The 20430-nt window shown below is 46.2% G+C and overlaps 1 protein-coding gene across 8 annotated transcripts in view; it reads right to left on the bottom strand.

The window, feature by feature from the left end:
• The window catches only part of CADPS2 (calcium dependent secretion activator 2), a 1861089-nt gene that overhangs the window by 1043909 nt on the left and 796750 nt on the right, over positions 1–20430 (bottom strand). For all 8 annotated transcript variants that reach the window (XM_069229895.1, XM_069229888.1, XM_069229890.1 and 5 more), the window contains exon 10: positions 4667–4775. In XM_069229895.1, the coding sequence (XP_069085996.1) occupies positions 4667–4775 (109 nt within the window). The remainder of the gene's footprint in view (positions 1–4666; positions 4776–20430) is intronic.

Below are 20430 nucleotides of genomic sequence, written 5' to 3'. Positions count from 1 at the left end.
TGACCCAGTTGTTCAGGGTCCAGCTGCACCCAGGAATCGAGGCACCCCCAAGATATCAAGTAGAGGGGAAGCTTACAGCCACCGCAGAGAGAGAAGACGAGCGCCGGAACAAATACTCGAGGGCCTCTAGTCCAAATGGCCTCCCCCAAATGCCATTTTTAAAGGTGATCCAGAATACTGTGAGTGCATTACTTCACGCTACTCTTTAATACCATCACCTGGGCCAAACAGATTCCAGAATCGTGGAGAGGCAGTATAGTGCACACAATTTACAAGAACGGAAACCCAGCGCTGCCGTCAAAATATAGGCTAATTGCCTTAATCAACGTGGAGGCAAAATTGTATGCATCCTATCCGTTACAGCACCTTCAAAATTGGGCAGATGAAAACAATCTAATCCAGATATTCCAAACAGGGTTTAGGGCAGGCATGGGAACATCAACAAACCTAATAGCCCTTTCCCTTATCTTAGAAAGGCCACCTACAGGGAATCAAGCTAGTATGCTTGCTTTGTAGACCTTAAGTCTGCCTCTGATTGGGTCCCTAGGGAAAGGCTTTCGGCTAAACTGACTAACTGGGGAATCCTGAATAATTTGTTAAGGGGAATTATAGACCTAAACACTGATACCTGTGTTCTGGTCAAAATAGGAGATGGCACTAGACTAACAAAAATAATTCCCATAAAGACTGGCTTAAAGCAAGGCTGTGTCTTGGTTCCAAGCCTGTTCAATTTATATTTGGCAGATTTAGCTGGTGCGCTAGCACAAGTGAAAAGTCATCCTCTGGTACTAGGTCCAGAGAAAGACGGGTGCCTACAATATGCCAACGACATCTTGTTATTGCGTTATACTCCTTTGCACCTGCAACAGCCTTAGAAATCTTTTTGGATCAGCAAGGCCTTGAAATAAATCTGGATAAAACAAAATTGATGCAGCTCCTCTGCACAAACTATAAATCCTTTGCTTGGTTCAGGAGGGGTGTGGAAGTGAAGGTGGTGCAGTCATACAAATACCTAGGAGTTTATCTTGAACCTCACCTGAACTGGAAGCGTCATTTGCTAGCAATCCGGGCAAAAGTCGATTCACTAACATACTGCTTCAAACTGATTAAGGAGAAACTAGACTGTCCCAAATTGTCTCAATTTCTTAAAGTCGTGCCAGCTCAGTTGCTCCCTGCCATCTCTTATGGCACCGAAGATTTGCAGGCCGGAAGATCCCTTTATGAAATAAAAGCCAAATTAAAGTATACAAGGCAGTTTTCAACATTCAAAAAAGAGCATCCCGGCTGGAGTTTGGCCTAAAAAAAAACAGGTTCTTCAACGCAAGGGAGCCTTCCTTAAGGCATCTTAAGGAGGCTACTGGCCGCAGAGAACACCTCCAAAAACCACTCCTGCTGGCAAGAAGTGAAGGATCAACAAATTAGCAACAAAAAACGAACCTGGGGACACTACTTAAATCAGGCCATCCAAGTCTGGGGCATGGAAGAAGCCCGGAAATACCGTATGGGGAAGGCTGCATTTAACAAACCAGTAAACATCTCTGTCCGCACTCTATCGCTCTTAACAGACAGGCTAAAAGATGGCATGCCTGGGCAGCCCTGGGGTCTTACTCGATACTGTCCCACCAAGGATATCTACCTGAACACTTTTCTACAAATATAAAACATCAGTTCTTGTTACATCGAATGGGGTTCTTCGACACCAAATAGCCATGCCCTTCCTGGACAAACCAGTTTCCTGATCAAAGTTGCCTGATTACGTGGCCATAACCGAGAAACTCTATTGCATGCCATTTGTACCTGACCAGTCCTGGGCCTTAAAAGAAGAACCCTGTTAAAACAGCATTTTTTACTTAAAAATGCCCGTTCCTGTAGACGGGCTGTAATTAGTTGGCTGAGTCGATTCCATATTGCTGCAGGGGAGTAAAGTATTCACAGCTGTTTCACAAGACGTTGACCAAAGTTGACTCAGGGCAATTGTTTGAATAGAAGTAACCAGGAAGTAGAGGGCCTTGGTTGGACATTGATCTCAGGCCCTTCTTCTTTCTGCACCTTGAGATTAACAGGTTGCGACATTTGTCAGGTTTGAGCCAGTAAAGATTTTAAGTATTTCATGTATTCTTTAATGAAATCAGACTTTGAAAGTTGTTCATTGTGAAATCAGATTTTTAAAACCATTCTTAGTACTGCAAATGACTGTTTTACACTAAGTCAGAATTTGAAGGTGTTTTTGTCCTCGTAATCCATTCATATGGTATCATGAGCTGTGTTGTTATTGGGTCTCCAATTTCTCTTGCTATAACTTTGCCATTTTAATGTATTTCAAAGTCTTTTGTCTTATGAACTATGTCGTTGGTTTTATCTGCCTTGAACAGACATTTTATCATGTACTATGTTGCAATGGTTTTTATTAATCGAGCCATAAAGATTATCATATCATACTTTTAATTGTAATCCCTCAAATTGCCAAATAATAACTTCACTCTTTTGAAGGCATCAGCATAATAGTCTTCATGACAGAATTTAACTTCTCCTCCAGCCTGTTAATTTGGAGATAACAATATTGCCATTAAATAGCAAACAGCATTTCACTCAAGAAATTCCGCATATCTTTTGAAACCACTGCACTGGTCACCATCTTTAATTAATGTTTCAGTAAAAGTAACATTTACAAATAGTTAGTGACAAGTTAAATTAGTGGTGCTTCAGGTGATAAATGATTTTAAAGTGCGAACCAAGTACAAATGTACATTTGATGACATGCATTGTCATTTTTCAAATAAATTCCTCCAAGATACAGAAGGAGCATGGATAAAAGCTACAGTGGCATAAACTATAAGAGACATAATAGAAGCAGAATATCCCTTTCAAGTACAATGACTTAAAGCATCAAAAAAGCGAGACTACATGCAGAACTTTCAAGCAAGACAGACAAACCAACATTATATACAAGTTGTTTAACCAGAAGTCAAAGTAATATGCAATGAAAGCTGGTGGTAACATATTTGGAAGTGTAATAGACTGATGTGAGAACTCTGAAATAATTGGACCCAAAGACATGGCCTGGCAGTTCAGGCTGGACTGTTCTAATTGGAGCAGTGTCAAGACTGATTTGCATATGGATTTGTCTAAAATGAAGTGGTGTAATGTGTAAAATAATGACGAACTGTGATGTAGTCCCAAGTAATTAATGGTGGCTGAAATTAATTCAGGCATTCCATCCATCACTTTTTGTCTACTTCAGTGTTCCTTTAAAAACAAGGGCACACCAACTACTCAGCCTAACGAGCCTGGTGTTTTAACATGGGGTGCCTAATACATGGAAAAGTGGAAACAAACATGTTGGGACACTGAAGACAGTCAGCTTGTTCTAGACACACTTTAAGTTCTAATTACTCTCCCTGAAACTTTTTATCTCTACACCTTGTTTTTCACTTAGACATAAAAGAACAGCTGTAATGTGTGTTCAGTCAGAAAGTCTACAGATTGATCTTCATAGGCATTTTTAAGTGTAAGCTACTTTCACTATTTAGATATTATTTCCACTAGGAGTTATATCAGGATAGCTATTCAAAGAAGGCTATCTTTGGAGAACTTACTTGCTTTTCGCAAAAGTATAATTTTAATATCAATTGAAACACCAGGCTTCCATTCTTTCAAATATCCCTGAAAAATAAATTGTCAGCTTCACTGGACGCATATATGCATTTTTAATTTTGGTTTTGTACCCGGGATAAGAAGTAGTATATTCGTGTGAAGCCTTACTCAACCAGAGTCAATAAAGACTTAATACGATATGGTATGAGCATTGTTTTAGCCCACAGACTGCCATTAATATGGCGTTGCTGTGCTGCTGTTTGCTTGGGCTGCTGCAAGTGCCATTCCACCATTCTCATCACAACCTGATTTTATGATGAAATGTTTGAGGTGGGTGTTTGAGCTGTGTGATTTGACTTGCTTAGTCTGAGGTTTAATCGAATCCTTGGTCTGGATCACAAAGGGTCATGTTGAATAATTAGAAGAAAAATAGAAATCAATGTGCTGTTGGTGTGCTATTGTTAGGGCCAGAGAAAATGAAGACACCAAACTTTATTGATTTCTTACCCAACTCTGATGACAAAGAATGAGCAAACTGCACATTGATTTGAGGTAAACCGAGCTTGGAATAACTCCCTACCAGTTAGCCAAATACCTGACATTGTTGCACTGTGTTAGATTTATATGAAAGGTTGTGTCAGAGTTCTGTTCAGTGTTTAGCATGGCTTTTTTGTAATGGTAATGCTCACCAAGACCAATAGTAGCCAACTTTGAAGCCAGTCTGTTTTGTGCTGATCTGTGAGCATGGTGCTGTTTATTTTTTCCTCTTGTATGCTTGTGTGTGGCACGTCTCTGCTGCAAAGTGCTTTTTGGGAATAACCTGACACCCAGCTACAGGTTTAACTGTGGTATGTAGAGTCCTGTATCAAATATGTTCTGCTGGACTCAATAAAGGTTCAATGCACAAATCAAGCTACATAAGTGCAAACACATGGCCTTCACTTGCCATGCGAGTAGCCGGTAGAAGTCCCTCCATCCATTAAAACCTGATCCTTCCAAATGCCTTAACACCATAATTGAGGTAAGTGCACTTGAAGCAGCATTTTAAGAATAGGCGTCATAATGAAAGTACCTGATTGAGGATCAGTATAATCCACTGTGTATCCTTCCAGCTGCATGAGCTCCTGCGGCTCAGATTTCTTTTCTCTGTAGCTGCACATTGCAAAGGTATATTGGCTAACCTGTATAGAAAAATATTTGGATCAGCTGATACAAGCTTTCACTTACTTTTTCTATTACTCCAATGGCAAGCAAATTGTACATTCAACACACTTGCAGCACTTTGCAATTATTTGGCTACAAGCAAAGTAATACAATGTATTATTATTTCATTAGAAAACACAACTGTAAAAAAAATATTGCTCTTCATTTCCACCTGAAAGCATGTTTAAATTGTCAGTGTAGAGAAGGGCGCACGGATGTCCTGCAAGATGGCTTTCTGCATCTGAAGTTCTGAGCGGCTCTGACGGTCCGATGGAGCGATGTCTTCCTCCAACTTTGTTTTCTTCAACAAGCAAATAATTCTAACAACAGAAGGAGAGTGCTGTAGCTCCATGTCTCTATTTAAATTCTGACAGCACATTAGAGGCTTTTCTCCACATATTCAGAATTCAACTGCCAGTTTGATTTTATTGTTCATACTCTATGAGAATTTATGGCACCTCAGTTTTAACAATGTGGCAGGTTATATTGTGTGACTCACTCAGCAAATATAAATATTGCTTTATTCTACCTAAAGAATGCATACTTTCATGGCAAATGTTTCCCTCAAAGTTCTATGTCATGTATAAACCTTTTTCAACATGGCATTCTTAAATGTTTTTTGACCTAAGGAATTGCAGTATTTATGTTAATATTCCTGCACTTTTGGTATTTCTGCGGTAACCACTCTTCCACTTTGTCCATCTAGTTTATGTGGATGCATGTCTTGAATACTAAAATTTCTGGATACTGAGGATTTTTTGCCATAGAAGTTATACATAGTGACAAGGGCTCTCATTATTTACTCCTGTATAATGGCATATAGTTATTTTTCTTCTTGAGTGCCTTCCAATCAATAAGATTCAGTCTCACATTTTTTTTCCTGAGGCTGCCTATTTCACTGTATTAATCTGAATATCACATCTATATTCTCACGTGCTACTAATCCACACATTCTTCATGGGCAAACCTCCTAAGCTAACGCGCAAAACTAACTCTTCCTTCTGTACTACAAAACCTATCATCAAGAAACCTCATCATCAAAAGGATATTTGTCCAAACTTTATTTCAGCTATAATGGAAGGTGACTGTGAATATAAAGAGGTTCTATCAACATCTGCGGTGGGTGCACTTTCCAATAAGCCATGAGTTAAGCGCCCTAAAAAGGATGTTGAATCTTCATCCAAATCACCTTCTCCTTTTCAGTCTAGAAGATTTCATGGAGAAGATTAGAGCTTTAAAACAGTTTGTCATCGAAACAAGTACTTCAATTCAGGGCACTGAAGAAAAATGGTCTTCCCATGATCAATGCATCTCCGCCATTGAACAAAGGGTTAGCAATGTTGAAGATTCTATGCCTAATGTTTCTCATCCTCTAAAAGAAATTTCACAACTCAAGAAATCTACAGAGGATTTGGAAAATAAAAATTGCAGGAACAATCTTAGGTTATATAGCATAATGGAGAATGCAGAAGGTTCTAATATGATTGCCTCCCTGCAGCAATCTATACCTCAAATACTTCACCTACAAAACCAAACTCCTCTTAGCATACAAAGAGCTCACGTTTGGGGTCCAAATCTGCAACCTCTTCAAAATCTAAGCCCAGAGAGATTATTGAACAAGTTACTTACCGTCAGTAACAATATATCTGGTGCAGACATATTCTAGTTGCAGATTCCTTACCTTAGAATTTCCCCCCTGCCGTCAAACTGGATCTGGAGATTTTTTCTTTGAGAAATACCCTTGTGCGTCGGTCGACTCCGCGGGCGTTGTTGGCGTTGTAGTCACCCTGATGATGTCGGGAGTAGTACAAAGACGCCGCCTCAGCGCAGTGACGTCAGTTTCTTTTCACAACTTTCCACTCCAAAGCGCATAACCGCGAAGAACACTGAAGTTGGTCCACCAGAGCTAAGGCCCTGAATGGGGAACCACTGTCCCTAGGAATCAGTTCGCAAGCAGGGAGGATGGGTGGGTCGTAAGGAATCTGCAACTGGAATATATCTCTACCAGACATATCGTTACCGAAGGTAAGTAACTTGTACATATGATAGAGACTTTTAATTGCAGATTCCTTGCCTTAGAATAGATACCCAAGCAATGCCATCCTCGGTGGCGGGCTGCAAACCAAGATCATACTAGAAAGTCCTGCAGGACCGTACAACCAAAGTAGCTGTCCCTACGGACCTGACTGTCCAGGCAGTAATGCTTAGTAAACATGTGCAAGGATGCCCATGTAGCTTCTTGGCAGATATCAAGGATAGGACCTCCACGTGCTAACGCCATAGAAGCAGCAGTTGCTCTAGTGCAATGAGCACGCAAGCCCTCAGGAGGTTGATTCTTTACCAAAGCACAGCAGATTGTGAAGCAAAGAAGTACCCATCGTAAGATGGTACGTGTTTGCACCGCCTTCCCTTTCTTTGCACCTACATATCCAACAAAGAGTTGATCATCCACCTGGAAATCTTTAGTGCGATTGAAAAAGAACACCAACGCTCTTTTTGGATCCAGGCGATGGAGTCTCTCCTCCTCATGAGAAGGATCTGGAGGCAAAGTGATGGACTGTCCTACATGAAAAGGTGTAACGACTTTGGGAAGGAAGAAAGCCTTAGTGCGTAACACCACTTTGCCAGGGTGCACAGACAAAAGTGGGGGATTAGAAGATAGAGCCTGAAACTCACTCACTCTGCGAGCAGAAGTGATGGCAACAAGAAAAACAGTTTTGAAAGTAAGGAGCCATAAGGGAAAATTGTGCATCAGCTCAAAGGGAGTACACATTAAGTAAGTAAGGACAAGATTGAGGTCCCACTGAGGTATGATAAATGGAGTGGGAGGAAAAAAATGGGTGAGGCCCTTAAGGAACCTACTAACAATAGAAGACGTAAAGAGTGAAAGCTGGTCAGGCAACCTAAGAAAAGCAATAGGTAATCTTTAAGGGTGCCCAAAGGAGAGCCCTGCTGGGCCAAAGAAAGAATGAACAAAAGAACCTCAGAAAGAGGATCAGAGAGGGGATCAACAGATTTGTTGGTACACCATGCCACAAACATATGCCAACGACAGGTGTATGCCGTTTTGGTGGAGGGCCGTCTGGCTGCCAAGTTTACATCACAGGCTTCAGGTGGAAGGTCAAAAGCTGCCAACTGCCGCCGCTCAATCTCCATGCATAAAGGCGGAGATTGGACATGTTCGGGTGGAGAACAGGGGACACGCTGCTGCAACAGAAGATCCTCCCAAAGGGGCAGTCTGAGTGGAGGATCGGTAGCCATGCTCAATAGCTCTGGATACCATACTCTCCATGCCCGGTCTGGAGCCACCAAGATTACTTGGGCTCAGTCATTCTTGATCTTCTTGAGCGAAGTGATAAAGGCAGAAAGGAGTCCGGAGTTCCAGTCAAGATGAAAAGCGTCTCCGAGCGAGTGCCGCCTTGGAAACTCCAATACCCAAAACAGTTGACACTGCGTGTTCTTTGCTGAGGCAACAGATCTAACCAAGGCTCTCCCCACTGCTGAAAGAGACCTTGCGCCACCTCCGGATGGAGATGCCATTCGTGATCGGCTATGCATCGGAGTTCGTTTGCTCTGACGTTCAGAGAGCCTGCCAGATGTTGAACCACCAGGGTGAAGTCCTGGTGTGCCAGCCAGGTCCAGAGGCGTAGCGCTTCCTGACAAAGTGTCAAGGACTCTACTCCGCCCTGTTTGTTGCAGTACCACATGGCGGTAGTGTTGTCTGTAAACACTTGCACTATTTTGCCTTTTGAGAGAGGGAAGAAATGCTTTCAATGCAAGCCTGATTGCCTGCAGCTCCAGAAGATTGATATGGAGCCCACAGACCTCTGATCTCCACTTCTCCCATGTGGCAGCCCCATACCAGGAGTGATGTGTCCATCACTATAGATAGGTCTGGTTTGGGAAGGGAGAGGGATTTGCCATTGACCTAATGCCAATTCGAAAGCCACTACTGCAGGTCTTTCGCAGTCCCTTCCAAGATCTGGACCATGTTGGAGAGATTTTCCTGATGCTGTGCCAACTGGAACCTCAAGTCCCACTGCAGAGCCTGCATAGGCCATCTAGCATGTGTCACTCGCAGGAGGCCATGAGGCCCAGCAGCCTCAGAGTCAGTCTCACCGAAACCCAAGATAGAGGCTGAAAGATCGGAATCATAGCCTGAATATCCTGGACTCGCTTTTCAGGAGGATAGGCCCAAAACTGCACTATGTCCAGAACAGCTCAGATGAAAGGGAGCATCCGAGAGGGAGTCAGGTGTGATTTTGGCACGTTTACAGTGAACCCCAGTGTGTGCAGGAGGTTCGCCGTAGTCTGTTACTTGTCTGTCTGTTGTAGTCTGAGATGACTTTCTGGGGAAAGTCTGCCTTCAACAGCCAGGCGTTGAGGTAGGGGAAGGCTGAAACCCCCAATCTGGGCAGATGAGCTTTAACCACCGCCATCACTTTCATGAACACCTGAGGGGTGCTGGTGAGGCAAAGGGTAGCACAGTAAATTGAAAGTGCTCGTGACCTACCATGAATCGTGGGTAACGTCTCTGGACAGGCAGGAAATAAGGCCCTCATCATGAAATTTGGTGGTAAATCCCGCTTACGCCGCAGTGACAGCTTCCAACATACCACCACGGTGGCGAATATCCGTGCCCCATATTATGAGACACACACACCAATCCGACAGAATATTGCCACATACACAAATCCACCAGCCCAAAGGTCAGTGCTAAAGTGTCGGTACCAACACCCGTTCCGTTACGCCAACAGAACAACGCCCACCACATCATGACCCACGAATCACCACGGCGGACATTCAATGTCAGTAAACCATTGGCAGTACACACCGGCACGCTCAGAATGGCCACCCAAATACTAAACTACACAACATTGGCCAATACCAAATACACACACCTGACACTCATACACACACCACACCCACCCACAGAACTATAAAACACACACCCACATTACCCACAACCCTTTACAAATACAATTATTTGTCACCAGACTGACACCAAGACCACTGTGACAACTAGACACACACACCCATACATCCCCACAAAGGCACCCCTGTTTCACAGATAAGGAGTTGCGGGTCATGGTGGAGGAAATAGTCAGGGTAGAGCCACAGCTGTCTGTAGCACAGGTACAGCAAATATCCATTGCCAGGAAGATGGAGCTATGGCAGAGAATCGTGGACAGGGGGAACACCGTGGGAACAGCATCCAAGAATGAGGGATGACATCAGGAAGAGGCGGAACGACCTACGGGGGAAGGTATGTTCCGTGGCAGCAAGGCACCAGCTCGCCATCCAGAGGACTAACAGTGGACCCCCACCTCCTCCCCCACAGCTCAGAGCACAGGAGGAGCATGTTTTTGCATTAATGCATCCTGAGGGTCTCACTGGAATTGCCAGAGGACTGGACACTGGTGAGTCAACATTTACTACTTATCACCCCCCAGACCTGCATGCCATCTCACACCCTCACCCTCACTCCCATCACTCCACTCCATCCCACACACTGCACCTACACATATGACTAACCCCAATGCCAAGCCCTGCATGCGATACCAATGCATGGACAGCCCTCCCAGCCCTGCATGGACACCCATCACAAAAGCATGCACGGCATGGAGAACTAACAATCCTACAATACATCACCATACACAAACAATGGTGGCAGGGCAACAGCAACAATAGAGGGGAAGCTAGGGATGTACAATATGTCACAGACATGAAATATAATACATCGCTTACATCTACACAGGTGCCACAGCCACCTGTGTGTCATTGGAAGTACTGATGTAAAACTGATGTTCTGTTGTCCACATCCTCATCCTCTGCCTCCTCATCCTCACTGTCCTCAGGGTCTAATGCTGCCACAGGGACATCTCCAGTCCACTCCTCCTGGAAAAAAAGGCACATGTCGTCTGAGGGCCAGGTAGTGTAACATGCAGCATGCCACTACTATTTAGTAGACCTTCTCAGGTGAGTAGCACAGGGATCCATCCACCAGTCAGATGCAGGCATCTGAACCTGACCTTCAGGAGGCCGGAGGCCCTCTCGATTATTCTCCTGGGTTTGCCCGTATGCATCATTATAACGGTTCTCAGCCCCTGTCCTGGCATTCCTCAAAGGGGGTCAGGAGCCACGAAAGGTTTGGGTAGCCAGTCACCTGCATATATTGAGGGACAAACCTTAGCCTCACACAAGCCTATGGGGATAACACTTTAAGGCATACACTGACATACAGTGGGTGGGGACTCTGGCTCATCTATTAGCCACACCCTGTGTCTCTGTAGATGGACCATCAGATTTGGGATGTTGCTATTCCTCAGAACAAAGGCTTCATGTACTGAAACAGGATATTTGACAGTGACGTGGGAGATGTACTGGTCCGCCAGGCACACCATTTGCACATTCAGTGAGTAGAAAGTTTTCGGATTCCTGGACACCTGTTCATTGTGGCGGGGGGACAAATGCAATATGTGTACTGTCAATGGTCCCAATAATATTGAGTATCTATCCCACTGCATGGAATCGAGCCATAACAGTGGCCAAATCTTCCGCCTGGGGGTAAAGAAATGTAGCTACACATGTGTTTCACCAAGGCAGACAATAACCTTGCCAGCACGATTGAGAACATTGGCTGTGACATTCCTTCTGCCAAGCCCACTGTCACTTGGAAAGAACCAGTTGCCAGGAAATGGAGCACTGACAGAACCTGCACAAGAGGGGGGATCCCAGTGGGATGACAGATAGCTGATATCAGGTCAGGCTCCAATTGTGCACACAGCTCTGTGATTGTGGCACTGTCCAGTCTACAGGTGAGTATAATGTGCCTGTCCTCCAGTGTAGCCAAATCCACAAGAGGTCTGTACAGGGGGGTTTTCTCCTCCTCCTGTTCATCTGCAGTGGTAGGTATCCAAGGGACACAAGAGTGAGTAGGCCATTACAATTTGAACAATGGAACCACCACCTCAGTGTGCATACAGAATTAATGTGATGGGACAGTGGGAATGGCAATGTATGTCCAATTTTTGGCAATGATGCAGTTATGGAAGATCTGTATGTAGTCCACTACCATGAAATGGCGACCGCCTGTCCTGTATCTAGGGACAGGCGGAAGGTGGTCTTGCACCAATGGGGATCGGCGGCAGCAGTGACGGTGTATACCGCCGTGGACGTAGCCGCCATTTTCTGTCTATAACCTCACTTGATTCCCGACTTTCCACAGAACACCTACACTGCATGTGCTGCTGTGACATGTGTCTGAAACCTACCATGGCCGTGTGACTGGGGAAAGTGCCCCTGCCTTCACTCCAGAGGAGCTGGAGCGCCTGGTGGTGGGTGGGGTCCCACCCAAGTATGGACAACTGTATGGGCCTCCAGACCAATAGGTGAGTACACCTTGGGCACGCTGCATGTGGGAAGGTTGCATGGAGATGTGAGTGCAGGCATCATGTCATTTAGGGAGGTGTATGTTGGTAGTGTACATGGTGGGCGAAGTGTATGCCAATGGAGTTGGAAACGGGATTTATGGGCCATATGTGTGACAGGCTGGATTGTATGTGTAATGGTGTCCTCCTGTCTGTATTCCCTCTGCAGGTCAGCACCCATCAAATGAAGGGATTGTGGCGTGCCATCACCAAGGACGTGCAGACCCTGGTGGTCTACAGCAGGCAGAGCACCCACTGCAGGTAACGGTGGGAGGACCTGAGATGATCGGCACAGAAGACCACAGAGGCCGAGCTGGGGTTGGCCTCCCAATGAGGAAGCGGAGCCCATCGGAACCTGACCCCCCTGATGGCCCGCATACTGGTGGTGGCCTACCCAGAGCTGGATGGGCGCTTAAGGGATTCACAGCAGCCACAAGGGGATGAGTACAGTGGGTGTTACTACAATAATTGGTAGGTGGCATGGGATCCAGTTGGTGGGTGTGAATTAGTGGGTGCTCCTTAATGCCAGGTTAGATTTTGCAGCGTGATCCAGCTCAAGGGTAATGGGTGTATACCAAATGCAGGTAACCTAGCTCGGTTGCATTCCATGTCAGTCAGGGCTTTGTGGGTCCCAGGATGGGTGCAGTTAGCAGTGGTTGGCCCTCATCTTGCTGTGGCATCTAGCAAATCGAAAGCCAGTGCAATGCATAGTGCTCATTCCTGATTCCTGTGTGTGACTGTACTGTGTATGCCAACTGTGGTGTTGGTGCTGTGATTTACCCAGTGCTCCCTTTCTCTCCCTCTGCCATCCTGTTATTGTGTGCATTAGCATAATCTGGCAGAGGAGCAGGGGCACCGGTGACAGAGAGAGCTGCATCCCACAGGACCTAGGAGGCAGAGTCCACAGACGCAGAGGGAACCAGTGGGATGGAGGGCGAGGGGAGCACTACGGCGAAGACAGGAGGTGACAACACTGACTCAGATACCTCCTCCGATGGAAGCTCCCTGGTGGTGGCAGACACCTCTGTGACTACCGCAGCTGCAGGTTCAGCTGCCACCCCCTGTACCAGCACCAACCTCCCAGTAGTCCCTCATGGAGTTGCCCGTGCGCACTCACCCAGGATTGTGGACACCTCCTTCTCCCCAAGCACCTCAGGCCCTGCCCCAGTCAGCCCTGCTGCCCTAAGTGAGGAGGCTATTGACCTCCTCAGATCCATCTCTGTAGGGCAGTCAACCATTGTGAATGCCATCCAGGGGCTGACATCCTAGATGCAGCAATGCAATGCAATGCATTCCTGGAGGGCATCCACAGTGGATTGGCGGCCCAACAGAGATCGATTCAGGCTCTGGCCTCCTCTCTGATGGCAGCCATTGTCCCTGTTTCTACCGCCCCCGCCAACTACCATTTCCCAGTCCCAGTCTCCTCAACCCCAACCGATCCAATGCACACATACAGATGAGCATGCACACAGTACATCACACAAGAGTTGCACAGTCAAACACAGGCACCACACTTCACTCCGCAAGCATTCACACAAACACCAGACAGTTGCACACACATCCACATCCACTGCCTCCCCTGTCTACCTCTCCTCCTCCTCCACCTCCCTCACAGTCACGTCCACACTCACACCTGCATGCACTGCTTCAAGAGCCACCATCATCACCACACCAAGCAGCACACACACCTCAGTAGCAGACACCTCCACAACATCCATCCACGAGTCCCCTGTGTCCTCTCCCACCCTGTCTGCCCCCCCAAAGGACACAAACGCAGGCACTCAGACACACAACAGCCATCTACCTCACATCAGCACACTGCCCATGCACCTGCACCCAAGTCCAGCAGACATACTCCTCCAACAACCACTCCCTCAACCTCCACTCCCATCCCTCCTCCCACATCCCACCTCAACAACCCTAAGAAGCTTTTCCATGCATGTCTGGACCTCTTCCCTCCCCCCCCGTCCTGCCCGTAAGAGCAGGGTACCAACGACCCAGCCCAGCACCTCAGCCAAACAGTCCACGGGGACAGTGGAGGCACCTCCTAGTCGTGGAGGCAAGACAGTGAAGGATACCGCGCCACCATCCAAGAAAGGGAAGGATCCCACTCCACCATCCAGGAAAGGGGAAGGATCCCACTCCACCAGCCAGGAAAGGGAAGGATCCCACTCCACCAGCCAGGAGGGTTAAGGTTCCCACTCAACCACCAATGCAGGAAAAGGTTTCCACTCAATCACCAATGCAAGAAAAGGTTGCCACTCAACCATCAATGCAAGAAAATGTTCTCACTCAACCACCAATACAAGAAAAGGTTACCACTCAACCACCAATGACAGGCAAGAAGCCCTCACCTCTAGCTGGGACACAGCAGCCCTCACCTCCAGCAGAGGCTGCCCAGGTGACACCTCCCCCAGCAGGGACAATGCAGCCCTCGCCTCCAGCTGAGACAGAGCAGCCCTCACCTCCAGCAGAGGGCATGCAGGCCACCCTCCAGGGACTGCTGTACAAGGAGCCCCCTCCAGGATCAGTTGGCACGTTCCCCACCTCAGAGTCTGTGACCTTGTACTCCCCAGCATTGGGAAACGAGCATGGAGCCCCCTCCAGAACCAGTGGGCAAGTTCCAGACTTCATCTGAGGTGCCCCATACCCTCCCTTAACCCTGAGGTGCCTGGCCACTTCCGTGATGTTGCCCCTGCACAGTTTTGTGCGTAGTTCGTCAGGATCAAGTAGGGTCTTGGACTGTGCCCTGTGGCCATGTGGGCCTTATGGACTTTGGACTGGGCATTGGCCCTTTCTGGACCATTGTTTATGTCTATCTGTTCTAAAATTAGTTCATATGGTGACATTTGCCTTGCAATTACATTTTCAGTACTTCCGACCTCTAGTCCTTGTATTATTATGCCGTGTGTCCTGTGCCATTGGTTTATGTCTGCAGCTGGTTGTGTGTATGGTGTATCTGTGTGAATGGTGTGTGTTGTGCGTGTGCATGTCACTCTCTCCCTCCCTTGTGTGCTAGGTGGCTGTACTCACTGTCGTTGTCTTTGTCGGCGTTGGTGCTCTAGGTGGAGAATGGCGTAGAAGAGCATCGGGAAGACTTGAAGTTCCGGTGCCATGGTGGCATTGAGCTTCTCTGTCTCTGTTGGCGAGTCTTTGGTCTTCTGTGATGTGTTTCTGCCAGGCTTTTGATGGTGTTGGTACCGCCCTGGAAATCGTGGTGGTGTGCTGTGTCATAATGTGGTGGGCGGTACCTGGTCTTCTGCCTGGCTGTTGATGGCTACTGCCATGGTGCGTGGTGTTAACGCCCTGGCGGATGGTGTGGTACATTGGCTGTCTCTGGGAGTTATCACCGCCATGGTCTTAATTTTGCGATAATTACCACCAGCCTGTTGGCGGCATTACCACCAATTTAACAGTCACCGCCAATGTCATAATGACCACCTAAACATCTTGCAAGTCCAACGCTACCATCCAGTCTTCTGGGTCAAAGGCAGACAGGACCAGAGCCAGGGTGAGCATTATGAATTTCGCCTTCTTGAGGAAGAGATTGAGGGCCCGAAGGTCTAGGTTAGGACGTAAGCCCTTGTCTTTTTTGGGCACCAGAAAGTAGTGGGAATAACAACCAAGACCTACTTCTTGCTCAGGGACCCTCGCTATGGCTCTCTTGGCCAAGAGAGCCGGGAATTCCTGGTGGAGAAGTGCAAAATGATCCTCCATTATACGACTTAATGATGGAGGCATGGCTTGTGGGGCAGATTCGAAAGGGAGGGAGTGGCCTCTTTGAACAATCTGCAAAACCCACCTGTCCGTATTGATGGATTCCCAGTGGGGCACGTGATATCGAATCCTGCTGCCAACTGGACCAGAGTGAGGGGACGGACTAGGTGGGTTTGGAGGCTGCAGCAAGGGCAGGGGTGGACTAAGCAGACATCTGGTTACCTGTCCTACGTCGGATTCCGCATCCCCAGTCATGGGTGGCGTGGTGGCTAGGAAAGGGACACAACAGGGAGCCCCTTCCGTGGGGCAAAAGGTGGACTTTGGGGACGAGCGGCAGTGGAAAGGCCGAGGGACAGAGCCGCAGCCCGGGAGTGCTTGAACCTCTCCAGCGCCGAGTCTGCCTTGTTTCCGAAGGGACAGGGAGCCGTCAAAGGGCATGTCCATAAGAGTCTGTTGGATATCCCCTGAGAAACCAGATGTCTGTAACCAGGCATGGCGCCTCAAAGCCACCGTCGTCGCAACCGATCTACCCAGATAGTTGGTCGTGTCCAGCCCACATCGGATAGTGACCTTTGTCGCGTCTCTCTCATCGGTGACAGCTTAGGGGACGATAGCACAGGCCTCCTCTGGTACCTGCGGCAGAACTTTCATGACCATATCCCGCAGAGAGTGGGTATAATGGCCCAAAAGGCATGCGGTGTACATTAACTGCAGCACAAAACTTGAGGAAGAAAACATCTTCTTCCCAAATTGTTTCAGCCTTTTCGATTCCCTATCTGGAGGTGCGGAAGGGAATGCACCCGAGGATGAGGATGCCTGGATAACAAGACTCTCAGGCGCTGGGTGTTGGGACAGGAATTTTGGTCGTTTGGGGCGGGCCGATGGTAGCGTGCAATTTTCCTGTTCACAGGAGCCCCTATGTTGGGTCTGGACCAAGTACCCAAAAGGACATCAGTGATGGCTTCATTGAACGGAAGAAAAGGCTCAGAGGTGGAAGCCCCTGGATGAAGCACCTCCGTCAGGAGATTAGACCTGACCTGAACAGTAGGCAGCTCAAGGCCGAGGACCTCAGCCGCCCTACGGACCACCATGGAATAAGTTGCTCCCTCTGCAGTAGCGGTGGTAGGAGGAGACAGCATGCCAGCATCTGGAGAGGTATCCAGAACACTGGACTTGCCCAACTCCTGTGCCCAGTCCACGTTAGAGTCATCCTGGTATTCGTAAGGGTCCAGGGACCCCTCTAATCCTTCCCCAAATTCGAACCTATAAGAATCAGGGTCAGAATCCAACATGGGGTGAATAGGCCCCATCCAAGAGGGAGGTGGCGTTGGCCGATGCCGGTCCGACTCTGAGTCATCGAGGATCAGGATCAGGGAGATGGTGGGCACCACTGATGTCGGGAGTGTCAACAATAGAACCGGCACCGTGGAAGGTCTGGAAGGTACGACCAGCGGCAGTGCGGATCTGGAGGGGACTTCTGTGACTGGAGCCAGAGCCACCAGCGCAAATCCTGAAGGCCCCCTCAACCGCACCCTTTGGGCCCTAAGGCACCATAGCGGGGTTGGGCTGCCCAAAAATGAGGCGCATGGCCTCATAAAATTCTTTTTAATTGGTCAGGGATCGCCCCGGCTCCCGGAATCTCAGGGAGGTGCGGAGGAGACCCAGAAGTAGGCTCCGAAGACAGAGGCCTCAAGCGTTGACGCTTCTCCTGCGTCGCATCAGCTAAGCGACGGGGTGAAGTCGAAGGATGACGGGATTTCTTCAACTTCTTCTTCTTCTTACCTTGACCCAAAAAGTTTGAAGAAGACGAGTGGTGGTGGTTCCGCGACCGGTCTCAAGACTTTCCCCTCGAGCGAGACTGGGACATATGCAGAGTCGAGCGCCGGGCCACCATAAGCCTGAGGGACAACTCCCTCAAGGCCTTTGGGTTCATGGCCTGAAACTCGGAGCATGACTTTGGGTCGTGGTTGCACTCCAGGCACCACAAACAACCCTGATGCGGATCCTTCACCAACATCATGCGGTGACAGTCCTCGTGCGGTTTGAAGCCAGTCCTCAGAGACATCCCTCATTGCACCAAAAATCACAAAAACTCAACAAAACAGTTGAAGTTGGTCAAAAAGTGACCGATTGACTTGTTCATCCTTGTTTAGTAAAGTTTGATGTGAATATCACTTCCATGTCCGTTCGGAATCCAGTCAAGTGCATCTTCGTTAGGTGTTCAGCCCCCTTGCGTCAAGTGGGATGTTCCATTTTGTTATCCTTTTTTAATCAGCAATTAAGGATATTTTTGTTCCTTTATTACCCCGTGGATTTCTTACTCTAATCTTTTCTGATATTATCCCTTTCTTTTATTCTTTCCTCAGCTTCTACCTTTTCTCTTTCTCTTCTTTTTTTTAATCTTATTGTTTTCAATTCAAATGTATATTGTACTTTCCTTCACATATGTTGATTTTTCATTGCCATGTCTGTTCATGCAGTAAATTTAAGAGTTGTTACATGGAGTGTTAAGGGCCTAAAGAATCTGGTTAAATGCCAGCTATTATTGTCACACTTATCTAATCTTAAATGTCAAATTGCTTTTCTGCAAGAGACACACCTCATTGACAAGAAAGTTAATTCTCTGAAGAAATGCTGGGTTGGTGACATAGATTTCACCTTCTCATCATTGTAAAAATGGAGTTATAATATTATGTCATAAACATAGCAATATTATGTTTGTCTCTCAAGGGTGTGATTTAGAAGGCAGATGGGTATTAGTTAACCTTATTATTGACATCCCCTTCACTTTGTTACTGTTCATGGTCCAAAACATCCCAACTCTGATTTTTTGGTTATCAAGTGCTCACTACACAACAATATTCACAGAATTTCATATTGGGGGGCGATTGTAATCAAGTATTAGACCCCTTCTAAGATCTATCTATCTCTACTACGTTTTCACCTTATAAGGCACAAAAAGCTTTCAAACATAATATTTCACACAATTTACTGTCTGATTCCTGGAGAATACTTAACCTGGATCTTCAAGAATATTCCTTTTATTCTCCCCCTCATTAATCTAAAAGAAGAATCAACTACATTTTTTTAGCACAAACCTCCTTCAACATTTGACTTACTCAGAGGTAGGTTAATTTTTGATTTCTGACCATGTCCCTGATTGATCTTGACATTTTAAATACATGTAATCACAAATCAAGATGGCGGGTCAATAATTCCTTACTGTGAGATAAAGCCTTTCTTACAGAATTTTAATCTTTTGCCCTGACCTTTTTCACATTGAATGCTTTTAAGGCCGCATCCAGGTTTTTTTTAATTAATTATGTTTCATCTAAGAGAAAACTCAAAGAATTTTTTTAACTAATATCAAGCACTTAGAACATGTATATTATACTTCAAAAAACAACAAGACAGATTTAGAAGCACTGAGAGCGGCAAAGATACAGCTTAATAAACTATCAACTGAAAAAGTGTGTGGTACGCTTCTTAGAGTTAATGCTCGCTATTATGGGGGTAAAAACAAGGCAAAATATTACCAAACACTTTATACTCCTAATAGTAATCCTTCTGCAGCTCTTATTAATTCATATTTCACCAATCTTAAGTCTTGTAAATCCATTAACTCTGACACCTCCTTCCTGAAAACTGATTTCACTATAGATAAACTTCACACAGCAATAAAATGTTTACCAAAAGCCAAAGCATCTGGTCCAGACGGCTTAACGGTGGAGTTCTATCTTCAGTTTACTCTGATTTTATTTCCTCAACTCCTCAAACGTAATTATTTTCTCCCCATAAATTAATCCACTGGTTCCTTCACAGAAGCTGTGATTTGTATCTTTCCCAAAAATATTGTGATTTCACTTTATGTAAGAACTACTGCCCTGTGCCCTGTGTTTTGAATAATGCAATTGCTAAAGCCCTAGCTCTTCAAGTAATTGAGCTAATACCTAATTTGGTTTCCCATGAACAATTTGGCTTTGTCAATAACAGACATATTGCAGATAATTTGTGTATTTTTACAAAATGTCATTAGTAAAGCCAATAAACTTACCTCCTCTCTAGAAGCACTTACCTTGGATGCAGAAAAGGCACTCTATAGAGTTAATTGGCAGCTCCCTATGAAAGCTTCGGAATGGAAGTTATTGACCCAGAATTCTCCAGCTTATGTCATATTTATATTCCCCAGGTCGCTCTACAGTATTAGTGAATGGCTTCCATTCACCTTTTTTCCCTCTCAAAAGAGGCACCAGACAAGGATGCCCCTTATCGCCTTAGTTATTTATAATGGCATTAGAACCCTTCTTACATCAACTAAGAATTTCTTACTCATATCAAATATACTGCATATGCTGATGACATATTCTGAGGTATCGGTCTACAAGCTTAATTTGTATGAATTTGAAGTACTACCTCTTAATAAATACTGCATAAAAGAATGTTTTCCTGCAGCAGGACCATCCTGGAATCCTGTTAAGATTAAGGG

This window comes from Pleurodeles waltl, chromosome 4_1 (assembly GCF_031143425.1).
Source record: "Pleurodeles waltl isolate 20211129_DDA chromosome 4_1, aPleWal1.hap1.20221129, whole genome shotgun sequence".
NCBI classification, from domain to species: domain Eukaryota; kingdom Metazoa; phylum Chordata; class Amphibia; order Caudata; family Salamandridae; genus Pleurodeles; species Pleurodeles waltl.
The sequence above is the reverse complement of the archived record's forward strand: the minus strand, read 5'-3'. Positions and strand labels throughout refer to the sequence as shown.